Source organism: Poecilia reticulata, chromosome 9 (genome assembly GCF_904066995.2).
Source record: "Poecilia reticulata chromosome 9, P_reticulata-male-v2, whole genome shotgun sequence".
Taxonomy (NCBI): domain Eukaryota; kingdom Metazoa; phylum Chordata; class Actinopteri; order Cyprinodontiformes; family Poeciliidae; genus Poecilia; species Poecilia reticulata.
Window position 1 is genome coordinate 925784 of NC_088838.1, and position 26763 is coordinate 952546.

The following is a 26763-nucleotide window of genomic DNA, read 5'->3' on the forward strand; positions in this document are numbered from 1 at the left end:
TGGATTTGGGGTGGAACCCTCCATGCATGGTTAGTAGCTTCCTAGTCTTAACATCCGTGGCCTTCATCTCTTCCACTGGCCATCTAATTATTCCTGCAGGGTATCTGATTACTGGTAAGGCATAGCTGTTTATTGCACGGATCTTGTTCTTGCCATTGAGCTGGCTTCTCAGGACTTGCCTTATTCGTTGGAGGTATTTGGCTGTGGCTCCTTTCCTTGTGACCTCATCGAGGTTGCCATTTGCTTGTGGTATTCCCAGGTACTTGTAGCTGTGCTCTATGTCTGCTATTGTTCCTTCTGGGAGTGAGACCCCTTCTGTGTGGGCGACCTTCCCTCTCTTTGTAACCATACGACCACACTTCTCTAGTCCGAATGACATCCCAATGTCAGTGCTGTAGATCCTGGTGGTGTGGATCCCCACTGCTGTTCTGCATAGGACTGAACCCTCTCAGCCAAAACGTATATCATTCAATATTATATACTGAATACAATATTCAGTCATATTTATATTCAATATGAATGACTATAAATAACAAACAAACAAACAAACACATGTGAGTATGTTAATCTATAAATACTCTATAAATGAGAGCAGAGAAAATTTGATTCAAGTTACTCAGACTTGGACATTGTAAAGTCTAATAGCTGCAGACGGAAATGATTTTCTGGGTCCAGATGTTTATCAGTGCGTTAATTGGGACCTGGTGCTTTTTCTGCTTTCATGGCATCCACTGCTGCATTCAACTCTCCTTTTGTTAGGTCTGCCTCTGTTTGCTAAATTCCTGGGAAATGGTTGGAATAATTATTTCTTCCAAGAATGTTTTCTGAGGGAGTCGCATTTAATTTCAGACTTACAGGTTTGTATAATACATGTCAAACTCTTTATTTATTTCCCTTGGGTCTGTTATGGTTTCACCATTATCATTAACAATGCAAGTTATTCTTTGTCTTGCTTCCAACTGCTAATCTGCCAGGCCAGATTAGCAGTTGCTAATTTACCCGACTTCCCTCCCTGTTCATAAAATGCTTGGTTGAGTTTGACCATACTGGAGGCTGCTATGTCTACTTTTAATATATTAGATTCAGCTCTTAAAAGTAGCAGCTCCTTTTCTCCTCCAGGGACTTTATTACTAAAGTACTGTTTTTGTAAAGTTTGTATTTTAGATTCCAAGTCTTTTCAGTCTTATTTCTTTAGATTTGGTCGAGGTATAAGATGTGTCCTCTTAAACAGGTTCTAAAGGCTCCCCACCTCATAGTTTCAGATGTTTGTGTTGTGTTCTCATTAAAGTAATTGTCTATTTCTTTCTCCACATATTTCATAAATTCTTTATCCTGTAGAGATTTTTGGATTAAAGTCCATCTAGGTATTTCTCTGATCAGGCTTTGATCTGTGTATAGAAGACAGCATGGTCAATGGTCAGATATTAATATACTTCCATAAAGCAATCCTTATTTCAAGCCTTTTTAAAAGCTTGAGGAAAACCCAAAGGAAACTGAGATGATCTTACTGTGGACTGTGAGATTGAGCAAGCAACTAAAGTATGGTACACTTCATATGGCCGATAGGAAGTGTGCAACAGATTATTTGTTAAAACCCCTAGTTCTAACAAATAATCTGGATTCAACAAGGACCTCAAACATTTTTCAAAGATAGTATAAAAGCATTAGAAATTCCTTTGGAAAATGTAGAAACTCTAAAAGCTCAACCAAATGATCAGCAAACCAAACCAAGAGATCAAGGCAGATACTAGAGACTAAGCATTATAACCACTAATGGGTTTTAGTGGTTAGGTGTCCCATGACATGCAACATTATTAACAGAACATATCAAAGTTTGTCAGAAACCTTTACTGCGTGTAAATGGCATTAGTACTTTAATCACATTTTTTTCTTAAGTACATTGCAGCAAATCAACAAAAACAATGACTGCATTCAAAACACAGTCTCACTATTTAAAGTAACGATTCTGTATCTTTCATTAACAGAACAAAGGAGTGAATAGAGGACATTCATGGCAGGTTGAGTGGGTAATTCAAGCTTGCATGTGGGACTACAGCATGTGTAGAATAAATGAACATGTTCCACCTTGTCAATTAAAAAGACCTTATCTACATCACTCACAAAAACATTTGGCTCAGGTGAGCTGCAAAACCCCACAACAGAAGAAAGCGTGTCCAAAATCTATTTGTCCTGGAACAGATGTCAGAGTTCATCGTGCCGGAGCAACTCCTGGCTGGGCTGAATGAACACACCTTCCATGGTGCGCCACAAGTTGTGCTGGTTGGGGGTGCTCATGCCGTGCACCTCGCGTTGGCCACGGATCGGGTGGCCGTACTGTTCGCCTGTGATGCCAAGGAAGACGTCTGTGCCCACGTGTTTGAAGCGCACAGGCCCATCACGGTCCCAGTAGATTCCATCACACTGGACTGTCCACACATCCAGATCGTCACCCTCTCCATTCTCTCCAAAGGCGCTGACTTCCTATAAAAAGCAAGACAACTCAAGGTGGCAACAGAATTGTTCGACCTTGTGATCTAGTTGTCATAATGTTGACAAATGGTAGCAAAGCATTGTGTCCCTTTATCTTTTAAATATCAAAAGATAAAGGGACACAGTTTAAATATATTAAATTCTCAGCTAACTTTGTGCCCTTTAAATACTTTATAGTGCTTTATAAGTGCTACATTATAATTGAGACTTCCCTAATATATTGGCAATTGTTGTTGAAATTCTCACTGCCCTTTCCATTTCCTTTCTCATTGAACATTTTCAAAATTTAATCAAAACATGTTGAACCCTTACTATTTCTCCACAATGAGAACAAGCCCCTATTGGATGTTTCCCCATATTATTTTGCTGCTGCTCTTGTTAGTCTTCAGGGAGTTTTTATTTTCCAGGAAAAGAAGAACCTTCTCACTTAGTGTTTTTCAGCAGTGCAGCCTACAAAGTTAATATTTTTGGAATCAAGTAATTTTAATCTAAGTGCATGTCTTTAATATGGTTGTTTTGAGCTCCTGGGTCAAGTAAAAAGTATGGTATTTCCAATAATCTGGTAATGCTCAGATATAGAAGTTTTTCTTCTGCTGTGAATGAAGCATAACAATTCTAATGCTCAGATAGCCTGATCACTCATCTGCGGTACGAAAGAAATTCTCCAATTTTTTTACAGAATCCCAAGTGTATGTGGAAGACCAAAACTGACATAAGAAAAAAAGCAGAAATATATATTTAGTTTTTCCTTGTCCTTACACACGAGTTTCTGTCAAGAAATTTATATATTTTCTTTTTCATTTACCCTAAACATGCGTTTTTGTCAAGAAAAGTAGATATTTTGTTTTGTCTTTTCCTTATACAAGCCCTCCCTTTGTCATTGCCTCCTGCATCTTTATGTTAATGAGGAGAGCTGCCTGCTATGTCCAGCTCCTCTATTATTGGTCAATAGAGCTTTGGAACCAACATCACTGCGTCAAACGTTGTGGGGCGTTTAGATCTCGCGCAGTCGCTCGGTGCCATCTTTACAGGCCACAGATGAAAACAAACTTTATCCCGGTGGTTTTGTTACCGAAAATCGGCCGATTTCTGTGAAAAAGTGTATGATCGGTCATCGCTGATCATGATCTCTTATTGCTGATCACCAAAACCGATCACCTGTATCTCACTTCACAGCCTGCGTGTGCAGCTCATTTCCTCTTTCCTTCGTATTATGCAAGCGCGAGGCAACAAATCCCCAAGTTTCCGTAGATGCAGGGTGCTGCACAGGCCCCACAGAAAGCCTCTGTCCCAAAAGCCCCGTGGCAGAGGAAGCCTGACGGCCTTCGCTCCGACCAACCGCCTCCCTCCTCCACTAAGAACATGAGGAGAAAGCGGCTGGCCTGACTTCCTCCCCGGATGGAGGGAGCGAGCAGGAATCGCTCCCTTCCACAGCTCCGGTTCCGAGCCTGTTCGACGAGTTCAGCCGGGTTCAGCGCGTGACAGAGAGGATGCTCGAGCCTGCTCGGCACGCCAAAAAGAAAAGACAAGACTGTGTTCATCAGGCACGTGGAGAGGGGGAGCTGGGGGTGCTTGAGCACCTGCCCTTTTTGCTCCTTGCCGCCAAGTGCCCTTTTGGTAAATTTTTTTTTTTTTGGTATTATTTTCTAAGTACTCTTCTGACACATAATATGTACTAAAATTATTAGTTTTTTGTTGTACAACATAATAAGCCGGTCTTATTGTTACCTTGGACCTTTTGCCCGTGATGCATGACGCAGTTGCCTCTCGCGCAGTGAGATAAGACGGCTAACTGGAACTCAACGTAGCGGACGTTCCAGGTTACAGAACAGTTTTGGTGAATAAAGTAGAGTAGACTTGCTGCTTGTCAGATGACGGAAAACGTTGAAGCATCATTTCTGCTTCAGCTCGGAGTAGCGGTTTAAGCAGAGAGGTAATGAAATACAACAGACACTGACAGGCCTCTGCGTCTGCCTTTCTCTGAAGAACTACTTGGCGGGAGGAGACAGCCAGGTGAGGAAAAACTGTTCTTATCTATCGATTTAATATTTCTATCATACAGACATTAGGCTGTTGTTGTTGTGCTATAAGCTAGCTGCTTGCTAACGACTTTGCTAGCAAAGCTAGATAACTAAAAAGCTTCATTCCTGTATCTTTAATGATATCAGTCATTCGTTAGTATCGTTATGCAATAAGGACACATCGCCCGTTCAAAACCAATCATCTCCATAATGGATCTTCTAATTTCCTTTGCTGCATAATGTACATTTCATTTATTCTGGCGTTAGGTAAATGTATCTAGAAGGAGAATAACACTTAAATAAAAGTCCAACAAGGATATTCATTTAGAATTAAAAATAACTCGCCCTGAATTACCATGATATAATGAATGTAATAAAAGTGTCATTAATGAAGGGGATAAAACTCAAACAAGACTTTAAGTTTAGAGTAAAATACAATTGTAATCAAAACATTTGGAATTGTAATGATTCCTTTAAAAAAAAAAGTTTTGTTTAAAACTTTTTTTAATTAAATAAATTTTTACCAAACAAACATTTATTTGCACACATCATAAATCTATTGTTGTGATTTTAGGCCCTGCTCACGACGTCATGTGAGAATGAGCAAAACTTTGAGTCACAAACAAAAACTTAGAATAGCATGAAAAGATTTCTGACAAGTGCAAATAAGTTTGTTTTGCAAAAAAGAAAGTTAACTTCATGAGTCAAAAATGTGTGATTTAAATTTTTTATAAAGTTTTTTTTAAGCAAAACTCAGTAGGCTTTTCTCATGGTGACATGCATTAACAATTCAATATTTGCTTTCTACTTTTACTCCACTACATTTTACAGTAAGTATCTGTACTTTCTACTTCACTACATTTCTACAAACTGTCTCGTTACTCGTTACATCCAAGTCTCGTTGCTCTTTTCTTCCGTTAAAATGTGAAGTTCAGGGACTTAAGGTGGCGCCGTAAAATCCCAGCAATAACGTGACTTAGTGTCTGTTGTCACCCATCGGCTCCACCTTTACTCGCACGCGGAGCTCCAGACATGCGCAGTGGTTTCCTCTGAGCGGGAGGAGATGTTTGTCTAATCGTCAGTAATATAATAGCTGCATAAATCATAATATATGGCGACATGTAAAATCAGCAGCGCTTCGCTTTCACAGACGGCGGAACTTCGTCCAACTTTTAGCGTCACTTGGAAGGAAAGCTTAAAGAAAGGTAAGATCTGTGGACGTGATGCTAGCAAAGCTAGCTGTACAGAGACACATGTTGCATCTGCGATGAAAAAAGTTGTCACTCATGCACTGAATTACTGTGTGGAGGTGTTGACTGAGGTGTCGCATTTATGGGACAACGCTGTGACCAAAGTGCAATAAAGTGATATGATATTCAGAAACCATCCGATTCTTCTGGACTGACCTTTACTAAGGTTGATAGGACTGAAGCCTCACTGAGAGCCATTCTTTGTTCTGGTAATGTTCTGCGTACACTGCAGTAGCTATTTCATAAAAAAAAAATATATTTAATTGGCGAATAAATAAAACAGGAATGTAAGAACGCAGAGCATGCTCATTGCTCTTTGTTTTCGTCACTTGTCATGGTGGCAGACGTTACAGCAGGAGGGAGGATGAGAACAGTCACCTCCTTCTGCTTGGTTACTCCTTGCTTATTGCGCCTTGGACAGTGTTCATAGTTGAGCATTGTTTACTGTTAATGCATTGCCTTAATTACTATGTTTAATGGTGCAGACAGTTGTGGTTTCTGACATGTGCAGTATGGGCAACCGCCCAGGGCGTTATTTTTTTTAGGGATGGCAGGAGACCTCTGTGGATTGTGCAGAGATGAAAGCAAAACAGAATGAAGAAGAGTTTGAATTGATACTGGTTAAATTTATTTAAAATTTAAGTATTTAATACCTAGGTGTTTTTATGGGAATGTGGATCTTTCAGATCAATTTGAGAAGCAATTTTGATAGGTGCACTTAATTTTATTGTGTCACGTAGCGTGGGGTGCTGGTCTTGACTTGGTCTCGGGTTCGGTGGTCTTGACTACAACTTTGCTCCGTTGCTCCTTGGTTCCATGTCCTCCCCTGAAAGTTGGATTTCTTTCAAAATAAATGCCACTAGTGGCAAAAAAGTGAAGTTCATGGTTTGTTAGGACAGGAGACGAGATGTTTCCATCCCTGAAATTATGATGCATAGAATAACATAGTCTAAACTATGTTACAGAGAGAAAACACAATAAAAACGCAATAAAAACATGCTTTATCTGTGGCATTGTTCATTAAAATGGCACATTACTGATGTATTAAAATTAAATACGATCTTAATGATATTAGCGATTAGGTATTATTCAGCAAGTACTTTTACTTTTAATACTTAAGTATTTTTAAAAGCCAGTACTTTTTTTACTTTTAAAGTAAAATGTTACTTTTACTTAAGTACATTTTTTGAGTACTTGTTCCACCACTGCCCACAACAGGGCTTAAAGTAAAAAAAAATCCTGAACCTGAAACTTATAGTTATGATAAAAATTTATTATAACGTTGCTATTGCCACAGTTTAATAAAAGGTGTCTTTGAATAGTGAACAATGGCTTCTAACAATACAATTAACAAGCTAAACACTCAATCACTCGCTATCACAATATGTAAAGCCTTCTGTCACAAACCTGGGATTCGTAATGGATGAAAATTTTAAATTGGACAGGCAAATCAGTGCCGTAGTGAAATCGAGCTTCTTTCATTTGAGGCGGCTTGCAAAGATTAAGAACATTTTATCAGCTGAGCACTTTCAAGTAGTAATCCATGCCTTTATCACAACTCGGTTGGATTATTGCAATTCCTTATACGTTGGTGTAAGCCAGTCCTCTCTGTCTAGTCTTCAGCTGGTCCAGAATGCTGCTGCACGGCTTTTAACTGGATCGCAGAAGAGAGAACATGTTACCCCTATTTTATCCTCTCTGCACTGGTTACCTGTCCATTTTAGAGTCCATTTTAAAATTCTTTTATTTGTTTTTAAATCTTTAAATGGCCTTGCCCCCTCCTATCTTTCTGAGCTGCTACATGTACGCTGCCCTTCCCGAGCTCTCAGATCAGCGAGTCAACTGTACCTGGAGGTGCCGAGGACTTTGAGGAAGCGCAGAGGGGACAGGGCGTTTGCTGTGGCAGCTCCTAAACTTTGGAACTCTTTGCCAATGTCGGTAAAGCAGGCCACTTCTCTGGCAACTTTTAAATCTGCTCTTAAGACTCACCTTTTTCGGCTGGCCTTTGATTCAGTTTGAGCTGCTGTTACTTTTAGTTACTTTTATTGTTTTTTTTAGATTACTTATTGTGATATTTATTATGACTGCATATTTGGGTATGTTCTTGTATTGCATTGTGTGTCTTCATTTTAAGTGATTGTATTTTTGGTGTTAGTGTGCTTTTAATTTTTATTTCACTTGTTTCAATTCTGTGGCTGTACAGCACTTTGGTCAGTGGAACTGTTTTTAAGTGCTATATAAATAAACTTGGCTTGGCTACATTTCAACTCAAAACAAAATGTAAAATGTCTGTGCCCTAAAGGTTTGCCTTGCAGGCAAAAATCCCTCAACATTAAATAAGAGTCCTTTCAATGTTTTAGCAAGTAATTTAGAACATGCAACATTACCAACTAAATCTGTGTTTCTCAACCTTTTTCGGCCCAGCGCCCCCCCAGCCTTTATCCAGGTCCCTCACCGCCCCCAACAAAGTATTTGTAGGCTACTTTCCACTGACCATTATTTTATTATTAATATTACTATCACTATTGTAGATGTTTTGATTTGTACGCTTGTTTCTGTATTTATCATCAAGATAATTTCCCAGAGAACAAAAAAGCCATGTGAATAGAAATTATTTTCATAAGTGTCTATGAAAAATGTAATTAACATTCAACTTAAAATTTATAGGCCTACCAGCAGCCAATAAGAGTGGAAAATATATTCTTGTTCTTTGCCATTTTCTAGTTGTTAAATATTCCACAAAATGAGCAGATAAAAGATGTTCAACATGCCAGTTTAAACTGAACTATTTGCAAAATGACTGAGCTCTGCAACATTAAAACATGGATAGAACTGTAACTACATTAATCATAACTCTTCAGTGTTTCTGGTGGTGCAGCTCTGTGCTGCCTTCAGGCGAATGGGACATCAGAGTATCATGTGTTGATTTTTCACTGTTCAGCGTCGGATTCTGTTTTTATGCCATAATTCACATCTAGTTCGTCGCTTTGTTTTATGTCCAGCTTTTCCTGTTTCAGAGTTTTGCGCAATGTGCGCCTCGATTTTTTTTTTTTTACCTCCTAAGGTGCAGGGCGTATCGATGGGGAAAAGGCAGACTGACATAAACCTTTTAAAACAACAGAAACCATTTTGGTATTCTGATTATTGAAATTTAAAAGTGCTGTGTTGTTCCATCACCCGTTTCATACCGGACCACTTACAGCACCGTGTTAACGCTATAAAATGAACGCTCTCTATCGTGGAATCACCATGGAGGGATTTCTTTATTTAAATGGGTTAATTTTTCAGGGGGATACAAAGTGAGAGTTTCTTGATTTTAGTAATTACATGTTTATAAGAACGATTTTCTGTTGTCCTTCCATGGAAGCGGGCAGCATCCAGACGGACAATAAAACACTTTTTAATATAAGTGGCTGCTTTGACATGATCACAGAACTGCCAAAACATATGTACAAAAATCCTCAATAAAACATAAAATATTAGAAAATCAGACACCAGACAAAGTGAATCACAGCAGCGGTCATCAGCCGGTGTAACGCTGACCTGATGCGGTCAAGCTACTAGCAGGAGCGGAGTTGTGCCAAAAGCTACAAACACTGAATAGAAGGAGAGCTGCCATCAATACAGTTGCAGCCAGGCATGATTTAATGTTACACAATACAGTTTTAGGAAGTTGGTCAAAGTCTAAACTGGTATTGTTGTGATTGTAAGATGTAAAGTTTACCTTCGACCAAACGCCCCCCAAAGAAATACCAGCGCCCCCCTTTTGTAAAAATTTCCGCCAACTTCCCGTCTTGTCCTCTTTCCTCTAGCCATGCCCAGCGCCACTTGTTTTTAATTCCTTTCTCAAGTAAACGTGTTTCTTTACCGGGTCAGACAAACTCCATCTTCTTTCATATTGCATTTTATTTAACCGCCGAACCGAACGCATGCGCTTCTTTTCTACAAACCGTTTTAGTCATTGGTCAAGAACACGGGAGCTAGAATTCTGATTGGCAGACATCTTTGTTTATTATCTACAGTTCAGTTGAGGCGGGCCGTTTGATCCAATGATCGCTTTGCTTGAAAGTCTGGCCCCCAGACGGAGCTGTTTATGCCTAAGTTTCAAACGTCTGACTAAATAAATCTTCCTTATTTTAATTGTAAGTAGTTCTTTAAATGTCCTGTGAGATGATATACTCACCCATGTATCCATAACAACCGGAACTTTCAATATCCAGCAAGTTATTTTCGCAATTTACCGTCTATTAAACGAGTGCCCCCCGGATTAATTACACTCTCTGCAGCTGCAGCTGTGAAGTTGCCGTATTAACCCGATATTTGCTGGAAAGTGCAACGTCTCCCCTTTCAGAAACCGTTGGAATTTTTTAAATAGCACTATTTAAAAAATAGCGCTGCAGTACAGACTGGCGGAATTACGGTACTGCAAATTTAGATGTGTTGCCGCTGACACGTTCCGGTCTCGAATGGTTAAGCCCGGAGACTACAGTTTGGTTGAGGCGAACCGTTTGGACAAAGATCTGATATCTTTTCCCCATGTCAACAAATCTGCAGCAAGCCAAACTCCACGCGCATGCGTAGTGCAGACTGGAGCCGTTTGCCATCCAGCGCCAGAAGGGGGCGCTTTCAGCTCGTGTTTAACAGTCTGACCAGTCAGCTGCCTGTCAATAAACACCCATCTGAAGGGAAAAATGCACAAACTCAGAGTGGGTTTTAAAAATTGTAAGGAGGGGATACAGACTGCAATTCGTAATGACCCCCCCCACATTTCAGGGGGGTGATTCAGTCGCAAGCAGAGGGAGAAGCCGCTCTTGTCCTACAAGAGGAAATATCCTCGTTGTTCGTGAAAAGAGCAATAAGGCTGATTCCTCACAAGCACTGCCGTGAGGGGTTTTATTCACGTTATTTCCTCGTGCCAAAGAAAAGCAGAAGGGGGGTGCATGCTATATTAGACCTCCGGGCGCTAAACAAGCACCTGAGAAAATACAAATTCAGGATGCTAACACACGACTCCCTGCTGCGCTTCCTACGTCCCAGCGATTGTTTTACTTCAATCGACCTCAAGGATGCTTATTTTCATATACCCATTTATCCACCACACAGAAAATTCCTCAGATTTGCATTTCAGGGAGTGTGTTACGAATACCTCGTACTCCCTTTTGGTCTCTCACTGAGCCCGAGAGTGTTTGTAAAATGCACCGAGGCGGCTGTGGGCCCGCTCAGGAGGCGGAGCATCCGGGTGGCGATGTACATAGACGATTGGCTGAACGCTTCATCTTCCCGCCAGGAGGCTGCAGATCACACAGCTACATTAACGCAACACGTGATGGACCTGGGATTTGAAATAAACATGGAGAAGAGTGTACTACTCCCCACTCAATCCATTTCCTTCATAGGTCTCTCCCTGGACTCAGTTCAAGCCAGAGTGAGACTAACAGAGGACAGAGTGAAAACAATGCTGGACTGCTTGTTCATGTTTCACAGAGGAAATCTGGTGTCCATCAGACTCTGCAGAAGTCTCTTGGGCCTGATGGCCTCAGCATTAGCAGTGGATCCCCTTGGGCAACTCCATATGAAAGGAGTCCAGCGCTGAGTGGCCTTTGAACTAGTGGAATGGGAATACTTCTTTGACGTTCTTAATAGGTTTGGTTTTGGAGAAAGGTTTGTGGCCTGGATCAAGCTACTTTATACATCTCCTCAGGCTTGTATTTTCACATCCAGTCTGATTATTTTCCGTTGGGACGTACTAGACGTACTTACTAGACAACCCTGTCTAGTAAGACAGGGTTGTCCTCTTTCTCCCCTCCTGTTTGCATTAGCCATTGAAAATATTTCTGCTGCCCTAAGATCCCTCTCTTCTTCCATCCATCCATCCATTTTCTGCCGCTTATGCGGGGTCGGGTCGCGGGGGCAGCAGCTTCAGAAGGGAGGCCCAGACTTCCCTCTCCCCAGCCACTTCTTCCAGCTCCTCCGGAGGAATCCCAAGGCGTTCCCAGGCCAGCCGAGAGAGAGTCCCTCCAGCGTGTCCTGGGTCTTCCCCGAGGACTCATCCCGGTGGGACGTGCCCGGAACACCTCACCAGGGAGGCGTCCAAGAGGCATCCTGACCAGATGCCCGAGCCACCTCAACCCTCTTGACATGGAAGAGCAGCGGCTCTACTCTGAGTCCCTCCCGGATGACCGAGCTTCTCACCCTATCTCTAAGGGAGAGCCCAGCCACCCTGCGGAGGAAACCCATTTCAGCCGCTTGTATCCGTGATCTCGTTCTTTCGGTCTTGACCCAAAGCTCATGACCATAGATGAGGGTGGGAACGTAGATTGACCGGTAAATTGAGAGCTTCGCTTTTTGACTAAGCTCTCTCTTCACCATGACGGACCGGTACAGCGCCCGCTTCATGGCAGATGCTGCCCCAATCTGCCTGTCAATCTCCCGCTCCCTTCTTCCCTCATTCGTGAACAAGATCCCCAGATACTTAAACTCCTCCACTTGAGGCAGGACGACCCCCTTGACCCGGAGAAGGAACTCTACCCTTTTCCGGCTCAAGACCATGGCCTCGGATTTGGAGGCACTGAGCCTCATCCCGGCCGCTTCACACTCGGCCATGAACCGCTCCAGCGAGAGCTGCAGATCACGATCTGATGAAGCCAACAGGACCACATCATCCGCAAAAAGCAGAGATGCGATCCTAAGGCCACCAAAACGGATCCCCTCAACACCTCGGCTGCGCCTAGAAATTCTGTCCATGAAAGTAATGAACAGAATCGGTGACAAAGGGCAGCCTTGGCAGAGTCCAACTCTCACTGGAAACTAACCCGACTTAGTGCCGGCAATGCGGACCAGACTCTGACACCGGTCATACAGGGACCTGACAGCCTGTATCAAAGGGCCCGGTACCCCATACTCCTGAAGAACCCCCCACAAGACCCCACTGGGGACACGGTCAAACGCCTTCTCCAAGTCCACAAAACACATGTAGACTGGTTGGGTGAACTCCCATGCACCCTCCAGGACCCTGCTGAGGGTGTAGAGCTGGTCCAGTATTCCACGACCAGGACAAATACCTGAATCCGAGGTTCGACTATCCGATGGACCCTCCTCTCCAGGACCCCTGAATAGACCTTACCATGGAGGCTTAAAAGTGTGACCCCTCTGTAATTGGAGCTCACCCTCCGGTCCCCCTTTTTGAACAGGGAGACCACCACCCCAGTCTGCCAATCCAGGGGAACTGCCCCCGATGTCCATGCGATATTGCAGAGTCGCGTGAGCCAACACAACCCTACAACATCCAGAGCCTTAAGGAACTCCGGGCGGATCTCATCCACCCCCGGGACCCTGCCACCGACGAGCTTTTTGACCACCTCGGCAACCTCGTCCCCAGAGATTGGAGAGCCCAACCCAGAATCCCCAGGCTCAGCTTCCTCAACAGAAGGCATGTTGGTGGGATTGAGGAGGTCTTCGAAGTATTCCGCCCACCGGCCCACAACGTCCCGAGTTGAGGTCAGCAGCACACCATCCCCACTATAAACAGTTTTGGTGCTGCACTTCTTGCCCCTCCTGATGATGGACCAGAATCGCCTCGAAGCCTTACGGAAGTCTTTCTCCATGGCCTCTCCAAACTCCTCCCACGTCTGAGTTTTTGCCTCAGCGACAACCCGAGCCGCATGCCGCTTCGCCCGCTGGTACCCATCAGCTGCTTCTGGAGTCCCACAGGCCAAAAAGGCCCGATAGGACTCCTTCAGCTTGACAGCATCCCTCACCGAAGGTGTCCACTAACGGGTTAGAGGGTTGCCGCCGCGACAGGCACCAACAACCTTGCGGCCGCAGCTCCGATAAGCCGCCTCGGGAATGGAGGTACGGAACATGGTCCACTCAGACTCAATGTTCCCCACCTCGCCCGGAACGTGTTCAAAGTTCTGCCGGAGATGGGAGTTAAAGCTCCATCTCACAGGGGGACTCCGCCAGACGTTCCCAGCAGACCCTCGCTGCACGTTTTGAGTCTGCCAGGTCTGACTGGCTTCCTCCCCCACCACCTGAGCCAACTCACCACCAGGTAGTGGTCAGTGGACAGCTCCGCACCTCTCTTCACCTGAGTGTCCAAGACATACGGCCGCAGATCCGATGAAACTGACAAAATTGATTATCGAACTGCGGCCTAGGGTGTCCTGGTGCCAAGTGCACATATGGACACCCTTATGCTTGAACATGGTGTTTGCGATGGAAAATCCGTGACGAGCACAGAAGCCCAACAACAGAACACCACTCGAGTTCAGATCGGGCGGGCCGTTCCTCCCAACCACACCCCTCCAGGTCTCACCATCGTTGCCCACATGAGCGTTGAAGTCCCCCAGTAGAACAAGGGAGTCCCCAGGAGGGGCACTCTCCAGTACCCCCTCTAAGGACTCCAAGAAGGGTGGGTAATCTGAACTGCCGTTTGGCCCGTAAGCACAAACAGTCAGAACCCGTCCCCCCACCTGTAGGCGGAGGGAGGCTACCCTCTCGTTCACCGGGGTAAACCCCAATGTACAGGCGCCAAGACGGGGGGAAACAACTATGCCCACGCCTGCCTGGCGCCTCTCACCGTGGGCGACTCCAGAGTGGAAGTACGTCCAGCCCCTCTCAAGGAGACTGGTTCCAGAACCAGAGCCATCCGTCGAGGTGAGGCCAACTATTTCTAGCAGGAACCTCTCAGCCTCGCACACTAGCTCCGGTTCTTTCCCCACCAGAGAGGTGACGTTCCACGTCCCAAGAGCCAGCTTCTGCAGCCGAGGATCAGACCGCCAGGGTCCCCTCCCTCGGCTGCCGCCCGTTACACACTGTACCCGACCCCTTTGGCCCCTCCAACAGGTGGTGAGCCCATTGGAAGCCCCCCCCCTCTTCTTTTCATGGAATTATCCATTCTGGTGTTGAGATTAAACTGTCCTTATATGCAGACAACCTTCAGTCAGCTCAACTTTGCTGAAAACACTGAAAACAGTTTGAAGAACTGTTCTCAGAGACTCTACCTTTTAAGAAGACTGATATTGGGGTGACCCAACTATACTCTAGTTCAGGGGTGGGCAACTCCAGGCCTCGAGGGCCAGTCTCCTGCGACTTTTAGATGCATCTCTACTTCAACACACCTGAGTCAAATAATGAGGTCGTTAGCAAGACTCTGGAGAACTTGACTGCACTTAGGAGGTGATTCGAGGTGATTCAGCTATTGGATTCAAGTGTGTTGGACCAGGGAGAAATCTAAGAGTTGCAGGACACCGGCCCTCGAGGACCAGGATTGCCCACCCCTGCTCTAGTTGGGTCACCCCTATATCTTGAATTTGTTTTAAAAAAAATAATTTTATTTATCACTAAAAAAGGGTTCAGTGAATGTGAATATGAATCTGATGGGTTCGGTATTGTGGTGAACTGCTCTATTGCAACAGTTCACCACAAGTGGTGGTCTTTCCCTATGCAATTTTGCAATGTATTACTGGTCTTCACATATTCATAAATTGATTTATTGGCTAAATTCACCTAATCTGATTTGGTGTAAACTTGAAATTCAATCGATTTCTACATTTTTTTCACCTGCCTCAATTATCTATTCATCACTACCATTTAAACTATCCTATGTTACTACAAATCCTATAGTGCTCTCTACACTTAAGATTTGATCACAATTTAGGTCCCATTTTAAATTTATGTCTCCCTCTAATAAAATGCCGTTATTAAAAAATCATAGTCCCGCGACCACTAATGTTGCCTACAGAATTTGGCATGAGAGAGGCATTAGAACAATGAGAGATCTCTACAAAGATGGTCTATTTCTTTGTTTTTCAAAATTGTCCTCAAAATCTAACCTACCTACTTCTCATCTGTTTCTCTATTTCCAAATTAGACATTGTTTCTTTGCTGTTCCCAAATTTTCTAACTCTTCCTGTTGACCCACCATGAGTCGACCTTCTAGTTTTGAAACACAATCTGAAATCACCCCTTTCTAATATATATGGAAAACTTATGGCAATTGAGCCCAATTCATCGGGTAAAACCAGAATTGTTTCCGAACGTGAATTGGGTGTTGAACTGTCTGATTTATGGTGGGATAAAGTTATTCTCGGCATATGCTAAAGCACACCATGTGTCAATTTACAACTTGTATGGTTTAACGTGATAAATAGAGTCCACTTCTGAAAATCCTACCTTCAATTTTGGACCAGAGTGACAGATGCCAGACTTCACCTTGCAACTTAAGTCATATGTTTTTCTTTAGCCTGAGCTTACAAAAATTTTGGAAATATGTCTTCTCCATACTTTCAGGGGTTTTTGGAATCCAGATCCAAAGCGATCCACTAATTGCCATTTTTGGAGTTCTAGGGACCTCACTTAACCTGTCCCCCATACAGGGGGAGGTCTTAGCTTTCTGTTCTCTCCTTGCCAGGCGCTATATTTTACTCTGCTGGAAATCTCCTACACCTCCATCTACTTCACAATGGCTTAATACTGCAAGATCATTCTTGAAGATAGAAAAAATGTTAACAGTGAAAGGTAGTTCAGCAAAATTTACTCACAAGTGGGCACCTTTTGTGACATAAATAAAATATCTGCCTTTGTAATGCATAGACTGATGTGACTGACTTATCACGTCATCATGTGACTAAAATTTACAGAATAGGTAAAATATTGTTGCCTTTTAGCTTCTCAATACCATCCTACCCCCCTCTCTTGTTTTTTTGTTTTTGTTTCGTTAACGTTTTCTTTTTTATGCATCTACTTATTTTGTCTTGTTTTTGTTATGTCAGTACGGTGATTTATGTTCGCTACGGGGAAAGGGGGAAAAAAAATTGGAGAAGTCATTTAATTTTTCTAAATGTATGTAATATCAATGAATGTATGATCTCCTGATAAACAAATACCGTATTTTCCGCACTATAAGGCGCACCTAAAAACCTTCAATTTCCTCAAAAGCCGACAGTGCGTCTTATAATCCGGTGCGCCTTATATATGGACCAATATTGAGCCACAACAGGCCTAGCAACTACGGTAAGCAGCTGCCGACTTCAGTTTCGCCCGTAGAAGAAGTGCGTGGTGCATGCTGGGATAGTTGTCAGAACGCTGGTTTGTAATCTATTAATAAAGTTTGACTGACCTATCTACCTACTGACCGTCTAGAATCAGGTCGTCTGCAGGTCATTTAGCACCACATTCTCCACAAACATGCTGTGAGCAAACAGAGAAGGGTGACCATCGTCCAGCCACACCCCGGCCCAGTCGCAGAAGACTCTCCTCGCCGACAGGAGTCAATCCGTTTTGTTGACATTCCGTTTAGTCCATCTAGTGGATGCATAACGTAACTCCAGCCTCTACTGTAGTGTCTATTCTATGCGCCTTATATATGAAAAAAGTTTTAAAATAAACCATTCATTGAAGGTGCACCTTATAATCCGGTGCGTCTTATAGTGCGGAAAATATGGTAAAAAAAATAAAATAAAATATTGTTTTACTGATTGCAGGTTTTTCAGTTGTCCTTTTGACTGAGTAGTGGCTGTATTTTGCCTGCAAGTATTTTGTATGGTTTTATGTCTAAATTAGGTGAATTTATTACCAGATCATTTTTCCATTTTAGAAGATCACACAGTAACATTTATATCTAAAGCAAAAAAAATAACAGTCAATCCAGGTGATCGGCAGAGATCGGCCTCATGGGTGATCGGAATCGGCAGCAAAAAGCCTGATTGGAGCATCCCTACTCTAAACAGGGGGGTTTTTAGTTGAGATTTAAAGGAAGTCAGTGTTTCAGCTGTTTCACAGTTTTCTGGAAGCTTGTTCCAGATTTGTGGTGCATAGAAGCTGAATGCTGCTTCTCCTTGTTTAGTTTTGATTCTGGGTATGCAGAGCAGAACCAGAACCAGAAGACCTGAGGGGTCTGGAAGGTTGATACAACAGCAGCAGATTTTTAATGTATTGTGCTAAGTTGTTCAGTGATTTATAAACTAACTACAGTATTTTAAAGTATATTCTCTGAGCTACAGGGAGCCAGTGAAGGACTTTAAAACTGGTGTTATGTGCTCTAACGTTCTGGTTTTAATGAGAATACCAACAGCAGCGTTCTGGATCAGCTGCAGCTGGAGGATTGATTTGTTGGACAGACCTGGAAAGACACTCTTGCAGTAATCAATGCGACTAAAGATAAATGCATGGATGAGTTTCTCTAGATCTTGCTGAGACATCAGTCCTCTAATGTTCTTCAGGTGATAGAAGGCCAACTTCGTTACTGTTTTAATGTAGGTTCAGGTCAGAGTCCATCACTAGTTATAGATCTACAACTCTAGATCTATAACTCTAAATTGTTCCTCTTTAGGTCCAAAAATAACTTCAGTTTTGTTTATGTTAAGCTGCAGAAAGTTTTGACACATTTGTTTTAAGCATCCATTCCGTGACTGGAGGGGTTCAGAGTCACCTGGTGACATGGTAATGTATCGACAGGGAATAAAATGGGTCAAATCGAATAAAAATGAGTGTACCTCATCTGCACAGATGACAAAGGGAGGGCTTGTATAAGGAAAAGACAAAACAAAATATCTACTTTTCTTGACAAAAAAGCATGTTTAGGGTAAATAAAAAAGAAAATATGCATTTCTTGACGGAACTCGTGTAAGGAGAAGGAAAAACTATATATTTATGCTTTATTTCTTATTATGTCAGTTTTGGTCCTCCATACAAGTGAGACTTTGTGGTGAGAATGTCTCAAAAGTCGAAAGCTGATCTGTGCACTAGTGTTGACTGATCCGTCCACAGCTGATGATTTGTGTACAATTTGTAAAAACAATCATCATAATAATAAGCAAATTGTTGTGACAGGTTTTTCTGCCCAACTTTGCACATGTTTTAATATCTTGTAATTACAAATGTGGAGAAATTAATTATATTTAGAATTTGCACAATGTGTTCTCTTATAGTTAGCATTCACAGACTAGCCCATAGGTGTCACCTATCTGGGACCAATATCTGAAGAACTGAAGCATATGCTAGCCTAGGAGATGTTGTGGGGCTTTGCACATTTTCGGTTTTAGTTTATTATTAATAAATCTGAAAATGTTTCTGTAACAGGACACAAACACCTCATCTACAAAGCCAAGAGCAGAAAACTGAGGTTGCAATTCACACAGTCATCAGAAGCAGACAATGACAGGCTGGAAAAAGGTGGTGCAAAACACCCCAATTCAGTTGGTGGGGTCAGAGTGTGACTCAGGCTGGTAGTGGAGGATGGGGGAGGGGTAACCAACGTCACAGCCTGCTTACTATGTCAATCCCTTCAGGACCACAGTGGACCCATCTTCTGATCTGAACCTCAACCTGTATTAGCATTGTGTGTTTAATAAAGTGCTGGTAGACCTTTTTGTCCTTAGCAGACTAGATTAACAAAGAAAGAAGGGCGTGTGATACTGGAATTGTTTGAGTAGAAACGGCTGACAAAAAAAATCTGAAGTAAGTTTGTGAACAAACTTTTAACCTGGTTATTAGACAGAGGGGAGCTGAAGTGGTGTGTGTGAAGGTTCCGGCTGGTCTTCATGTGTGTGATTCGGATGGGCTGACCACATTTGATGGCTGACCCACGCTGACATGGACGTGCTGGCTTCCCACGGATCTGCCAGTAACTGTTAGCATCGTCAGCACTCTCCACTCCAGTTACAGACTGCTGTCCACTACCTACAGACAGACACACACACACACACACACACACACAGACACATCCTACTGTAAGTAATGGACTTAAGCTTATGCCTTCATTTGTGTTTGCAAAACAAACTTGTTAAAATGAAAAACCTTCACACTACAGTCATTCACCCATTCACATGCTGATCATGACAAGCTAATCATTCTAATGATTCTGTTTACATGTATAATTTAATTTAGTAGTACATTTAATATTTTTGTTATTCTGTGTCTCTGTTTCAGACTAGAGCAGGCAGGTAGTTAAGGAAAGAGCTACATGAAAAAAGCTAAAACATTTCTGTCCCTCTGCTGGCTGCGTACCTCAGATAAAGTGTCCACTAAATTCAGACATGCAGATCTACAGGACAAACTCTCTGGATGTTTCTGATCCAAGAACCACTTTGTTTGTGGCCATGCGTTGGAATCTCATTGAATTGCAGAACAACTGATGAGCATTTTGCGTTTTATACAATTGTTATTAGTCTGCCTAGAGTGTGCAGTCTCGGACAAGTTGTTTTGGCAAATAAAAAAAATAGTGACTCGCGTTTCTTCACTGGAAGTATATCATTGCAATTTTGTCTATTCAGAAAGATTTCAAAAAATCTTTCTGAATAGTTGGATTTATTTTTATAGAAAAATAAATCCAACTGTTTTAAATTGTGGTGCAACAACAATACAGTTCTAGTAACACAGCTACTCAACAATAATGGGAATTTCATTTTTCTGAGTTCCTCCAAACTTCTGGTATTCCTGTTACACCAAAACAGTTTTCCAGGCTTTGCTTGCCAGAGCGCAGCCCAATCACACCCCTGGCGCCTCTGCGCGTTGCCTCCCACACTGTTGCTGCTTGATCTCTGAAGTTTACCTCAACAAGGATCACACGCGCCTCCTTTCACTCAAACTAGACACAGGGTGACCTGAATGGATAGTTACATCAACCCCCTGAGAGGAATTATGTTTCTTTCCGGAGCTTTTCATCAGCATATGATTCAAGTTTAAAACCCACCAGGTTAGCTCTGCTTGTGCAGCTCTATGATATAACCTGTAGTCGCGCTTTCTGAGGTACGCTTTGAGCGAGTAGTGGGAATGATTTGTCTTTATGAACAAAGAGGTATATGTGCAGCGTGTGCATGTACATCTCACACATGCTGCCCAGTACGCGGTCATGTGTCTCTGCTGGTAAAGTTAATCCCAGTTACATGGTGCATTAGTGGTTAAGTGGTTCAGCCTGTGGAGGCGATGTAGCCCTGAAGTCACGCAGCAAGCTGGTTTCATTTTAGTCTATTAGAAGTTCTTGTTTTTTTTTACCAAAATATTTTTGAGATTTTCCACTTTGAAAATACAATCATGTAACTGTCTGAACAAGTTTTCTTTTTAGTTATTATATGACAGTAATTATTCTTTCTCATGTCAGAGAAGTGAATAACATGCAAACAAAAAATGTAATCAACTGATTAAATTGATTAAACTGAATCAATTTAAAACACCACTTCTGGAAAAACAGGGGTATTTAAGCAAATTGCAACCAGGTTGGATATAATTGTACATGTCTATTCAGCATGGCGGACTGCAGGTTCCAGCAAGTCCAGGGTGAGGATCCATGTTTCTTTGTAGAATTCATGAAGGTAAGAATCAAGTTTAAATCCACTGCGTTTGCTCTGGTCGCGCAGCTTAATGTGAACCACAAATGTGGTTCACCTGTAAACTCTGCGCTCAGAGTTTGCAGGTTTACTCTTGCATATTTAGAGGTGTGCGTTAAGCGTGCAGTGAGAATATTTCTTTAACAAAGCATTATATGTGGCGTGTGCGTTGATGTCTAAACATGCTGACTCCGTTTGCGGCGATAGTCTGAGTTCCCGGTTAGCCGGTGCATTATGGTGGTTCAGTCTGTGGAGGAGCTTTCGCGCTCGCCTCGTGACTAGCGCAGCACATTGGTTTATTTTTATTTTAGTTTATTTTTTGAGGTGACACAATGCATATCAAATGCTGTGTCAACTTGGAGTCGGGTAGATTTGCTGCGCGGGTGTGCGGAGATCAAAACTTGCCATCTTGGGCAACCTAAACATGAGTTTTGGCTCTAAAAGAGTTGATGTGGCGCTCATTAAAAGCTCAACAGACACTTAACGGAAGAGCTTCTAAAGCCACTGTCGAGAAAAGTCGAGCTCATCCCACTTCCCCATGCTGGAGATTTTAGTGTAATAGTAACAATAAATAAATTTACCTTAAAATTAATTACACAGGTGACATCAAGACCCAACAGTAGAGTCAGACGGTAATAAAATGAATCTGGTTGTGTGTGTTGTTATTGTGTCCTGCAAACTTTGCTTTAATTCTACTTTTTTCTATTTAATCATAAAAAATCAAAGTCAGGCAGAAAGAGAGTCATGAAACAGGAAGAGCTGGTTTCCTGAAGAAAAGAGGAAGTTTCTATCTTGCATCAGGCTAAAAATAGTTCAGACCGTTCCTTATTTTAAAGCATTAAAGGTTTTTAAAGAATAAAATCTAAACATTTTGAGTAATTGGATAAAACCCAGAGTAAAATACTTAAAATAATGACTTATAATTATGCCAATAATTAATATTGGTTTAACCAGTGGTTGATGTTGATTTGATTATAAGAATATTTACACTTACTCTTACACTTGTGGAAGTACTTAAAGGTGAAACAAGTAACTGTAACTTGGTATCAGATAATTAGAATAATGGATTATTCTTGGTTTCTTTTCAGAAATGTCTGTAATAACTCACATGATTATAATAATAACTAATAAGTTATGGTTGTTATAACATAAATGAATGTTAAATCAGATAAACTAAAAGGTTATAAATGTGATTTTGAGAATTGAACTTGAAAAGGTGTAAAATGTTGTAACTGTAATTAAAGGTCACTGATGTGTTGAAGGTAGATGGGAGGTGAAAGGTGAAAGGTCAGGGGGAAAGAGGAACTGATAGGAGAGCAGAGATGACCAAAGCCTTATTGCTAAACTTCAACTTGCCTAAGAAAAGGTTGGGCAGGAAACAGAGGTAGGAGGAACTGTTGAGCAACTTGGGGACATTAGAACAGACATCAGGTCATGAGGTCTCCAAGGTGATGGATATGAGATCATCTGTCCAAGCAGTCGGCCAATGAGACAGGCACAGCAACAAAGCTAGCCAATGTAAACGCACCAAAAGGTGGATAAACCCTTTATAAGGTGGGTGCAAAAGAGGAATCTTTCTTTGGATCCTTCAGGCAGCTTCGAGCCAAGATGGAGATGGACAAAGAACTCTGCAGCTGAAGAAGAGTCGGGGCCACAGAGCCGGAGACTGTTCTGCACATGGGGACCAACCCGTTAGCCCCGCAACATGTGGCTTCAAATCGCACTTCTCTCAACAGCTGGGTTTAGACCCCCAAAGACAAAGACCAAGGCAAAGATGAAGATAAAGACAAAGGCAAAGAGGAAGAACTGGTGTGTTCCTTCCGTGGGACCAGGAAGATCGTGAGACGATGAGAAGGGAGCTACAGAGCTGCAAGACAGGAAGCTGAGGACCGCTACGCACATGAGGAAGTCACCCTGAGGCCCGAGACCTGCTGCTCTAAGTCAGTACTCTTCCTGTACTGGGAACCTCCTGCTGCTGCAACACCTTCTTCATCATCAGGCCAGTTCTGGGGTTCAAAATGCCAAACTCTGTCCGTCTCTCTCAAAGTTTCCCTTTTTTAGTTCTCAGTGTCAGCATTAGGGAAAGATAGGCTAGATTATAGATTTTACTTATTTGATTATTTCTGCTACTGAATTAAGCTGTACTGACCCTTGCAAAATTGCCTTACTAATAAAATAATTAGCATTAAGAAAATCTAAAAGATGTTGTGGACATTCAATTAATGAGTCACCTTAAAGTTCTTTGATGGTTGTGAAATAGCTATGAAGTTTGATTCTGGGAGGAAAAAGTAGAAATGTTTTCTAGGTTGCTTTTAGCCAAAACTAAAACACCCTTGGGACTCGCCCGAGTCACTAAAACCAACCTGGTTCAGTAACAAGTGCAAGTTGTAATAAAGAGAAAGAGCGACCGTTAACAGGTGACCTCTGTGAAGCTAGCTGGTTGCAGGCTGCTCAATCTGGCTAATTCACAGGGTGAAAAAGGGTGGGACATCTGGATGGAGGTCGTTAGAAACCAGACTAGTCTTTCTCGACGCCAGCTTAAACAGAGTTTACTCAGTTCTGAACAGGGTAAAATCCCATCAGATTTAGAAAACTCAAATTACCCGTTAGATGGAGAGCTGGCTGCACATCTCCCTCCTCTGAGAAGGGGAAGTAGAGAGAGAAGGGGGGGGAGGTGTTGCGCAACAACACCACATAGATTACATCTCCCGTTTGTCCCTCTACATCCAGCTGCAGGGATGCACTGTGCAGCAGGTCTAGCTCATCATGCAGGGCCGGTCCAATGTTGAATGAAGCCTTGAGCAGAATTTGACGTAGAGGCCCCTTTTGCTGCCAACATCAGCACCACTAACAGCATTTCACCATGGATTTAGTGAAATCTGGGAGAGGGGCCTAGTTTAATTGGCAAAGTTTAAAAGCAGTCAGGTATAATTGTAGTTTACTAAAATGCAATTATGAACAGCTAAAACTCAAAGATTAAACTGAGAGTATCAGATTGTAGCTATGGTACAAAACAATCCAACTATGAGGATTGTTCTCTGAACTTTTACAAAGTAAACTTGCCAGCTCCTTAAAATCTTAAATTTAAATGTTAAACAATTTAAAATCTTATCTATGCTGAAACCATTAAATCAAATTTAGCAGCATTGATATTCTCTTAGTTCATTTATGCCAGTTCTGAATGTGATCAGCATTACATCATGTTTTTAGATCCACAAACTGATGACTTAATTTGGATTTAACAGAAATGCAAATAATTGATATTTATTTTAATTGTATTTTTTTTATTATTTGTTGTTTTTAAGATTCTATAGTTGTGGGTTAAAGTACTGTCGGAAATGTCTTCCAATAACATAATTACCCAGTAATATTTTACGTTTCCTGTCAATTTAACATCTTTTAATACAAAACCCCGGTGGACCACCACGGTACCCCAACCACCGGGCTTAGCATGTTTTCTGGGGGAAACCTTAAATCAAAACTCAAACAAACCCTCTTTATTAAAGTTAATGAAAGACCCCAAATCCTCTCAAAAAGATACTGTTTGGATTTCCAAAAAATACTGTTCTTTCTAGTTGCAAAATAGACGACATGTGCTTTTACCAGTAGGTGGCACTATGTCTGTTGATATTTTTCCAAGACAAAGCAATACACTTTTTGTAGATAATAAGCGTATATCTATAAAAGTACATTCTAATTTACTAAAGTTATGCTTCTCAGGGTATAAAGCTAACAGGAACGATTTAGGATCTAGTGACATTTGCCATGAGAGAATTTTTTCAATTGTATCTTTCACCTCTGTCCAAAATGCATTGATTTGTCTGCATTCCCACATGCAGTGTATTAAAATCCCTTTAGAATTATACTTTACGCAAAGATCTGGGATGTTGTTATTGTATTTATTTAAATGCACAGGCGTAACATAAACACGCATTAGCCATTTAAATTGTAGGATTCTAAGACGGCTGTTTATGGATATTGTGAGTTTTAATGCAAGCCCTTTCCCAAACCTGTTCACTGATATTTGATGATGGGTCCAAATTCCAGTTTATAAGCTTATTATTTGAGTTCTCTGACAAATTAGAGATCAGCACATTATAAAAGTCTGAAGTAATGCCCTTTCTTGATTTAATCCGAATCATTAATTTTTCAAGCAATGTAAGGGGATGCTTGTTAAGATTACTGTAATTTGCTTTGACCAAGCTTCTCAATTGAAGAAATTTAAAGTAATGCTTTTTATCCACCTTGAACTTGGTTTGTAACTCTCCAAATGACAAAATCATATATCAGAATTTGATGGCTAAAGATCACAAATACGTTTAAGCCTTTCAATGCCAACAGCTTGAACGTTCCATCGCTCCACCTGGAGTAAACAGCTGATTACCCCATATTGGACTAAATTGGCTTGGTATTTTCTAACTTTATTAAGGAGTGCTGGGAAACACCCTTTATTTCTATTTTAAATAAATCATCTTCTACCATTTGAACCTTCTGTGACACCAGTGGGTGATATATACTTTTCTGTTAATTCCAAAAATAATAATTGCAACATTGGGCCTCAAGTAGAGACTGGGACCTTTAGAGAACCAGTTATGTCCAAAGGACTGCACTATTGGAATCCATGATATAAACAGCAAAAACAGAAATAAGTTTATATTATTAATCTAATAATAATCTTAGGGAAATACCACATACACTGATTTAAAGTTACTCATACTAATCCACTTTTATGTTGCTTCAAAAAGACTTTGAACAGTACATTGTAAACATATCTGACTCCAACATTAAGGAAGCTGTCAAAACAATATCTTATTAGTACCTTATTGAGTGAATGTTCACTGTTCTGTATTGATTACTTTTTTTCCCAATAAAGTTATTTTTAAAAAAAATCTTTCAAGGTTTTGTGATGCAACAGCGCCACCCTGAGGACAACAATAAACACAACCTTGTTTTGGATTAAACTAAATAAAATGCATTTGAATCTTTAAAACTGACCTGTGAAACATTACTGGCTGTAGATGTAAGACACACAGGTCTTATATCTACAGCGGTCCTGGTTATCTAACCATCTAATTAATACATTCTTCCATCCATCCGTCTTTCAAAATAAGGACACTAAACTGAAATGATACCGATTCCTGTACAACTAAATAAACAGCACTTACATGGTAACGACTAAAGATGGCAGGAGGCGAAAACAAATAGGGTAATTACAAACACAAATCACAGATAAAATAAAGCATAGAACCAGTTCAACTGATTATTTCACATCCATGCAATATTGACAAGGCTGAGCATTTAAAAAACGAGCTGAACATTTTTAAGAAATCTCTTCGGGTCTTGCCAGAAGTCAGCTTTACAAAGTTAAAACAAAATCTTCATAGCTAATACTTTGTTTTTACATTTGGGCCTGCGGTTACCTGAGCCGTATTTGACATCATGTGAATGTAGACGGACGTTGTGTCGGGTGTTGAGCAGTTTGACCAGCGAGCCGCAAGTCACATAGTTTAACTCCGACTCTCTCCCCTCGCAGTCAGACAGCAGCAGCAGCAGCAGCGGCAGCAGCAGCAGCAGCAGCTGCCGCCACAGCAACAACCACAACCTCTCCATGTTTGCAGCTCGCTTTCACAATCGGTATCCTCAGCCTCTGCTCGTAAGATCACTACTTCAGTCCAC

At 41.7% G+C, this 26763-nt stretch overlaps 1 protein-coding gene across 1 annotated transcript; it reads right to left on the reverse strand.

Annotated features, from left to right (window-relative positions):
- Positions 1-1857: 1857 nt before the first annotated feature.
- sdf2l1 (stromal cell-derived factor 2-like 1) lies at positions 1858-26763 on the reverse strand. Its single transcript, XM_008419300.3, has 3 exons — positions 26508-26763; positions 19245-19441; positions 1858-2481 (listed from the first exon to the last, which is right to left on the reverse strand). The coding sequence occupies exons 1-3, from the start codon at positions 26695-26697 to the stop codon at positions 2203-2205; spliced, it is 666 nt and encodes a 221-aa protein (XP_008417522.2). The 5' UTR covers positions 26698-26763; the 3' UTR covers positions 1858-2202.

Bases quoted from the DNA above. Each gene is read 5' to 3' on its own strand.
- sdf2l1 (XM_008419300.3), bottom strand. From the start codon at position 26,697: ATGGAGAGGTTGTGGTTGTTGCTGTGGCGGCAGCTGCTGCTGCTGCTG. The intron at 19,442-26,507 runs GTAACCGCAGGC...GTCTGTCTGTAG, and splicing joins TGATGTCAAATACGGCTCAG to GTAGTGGACAGCAGTCTGTA. The intron at 2,482-19,244 runs GTTAAAAGTTTG...TGCTTTTTATAG, and splicing joins CCCCTCTGTCTAATAACCAG to GAAGTCAGCGCCTTTGGAGA.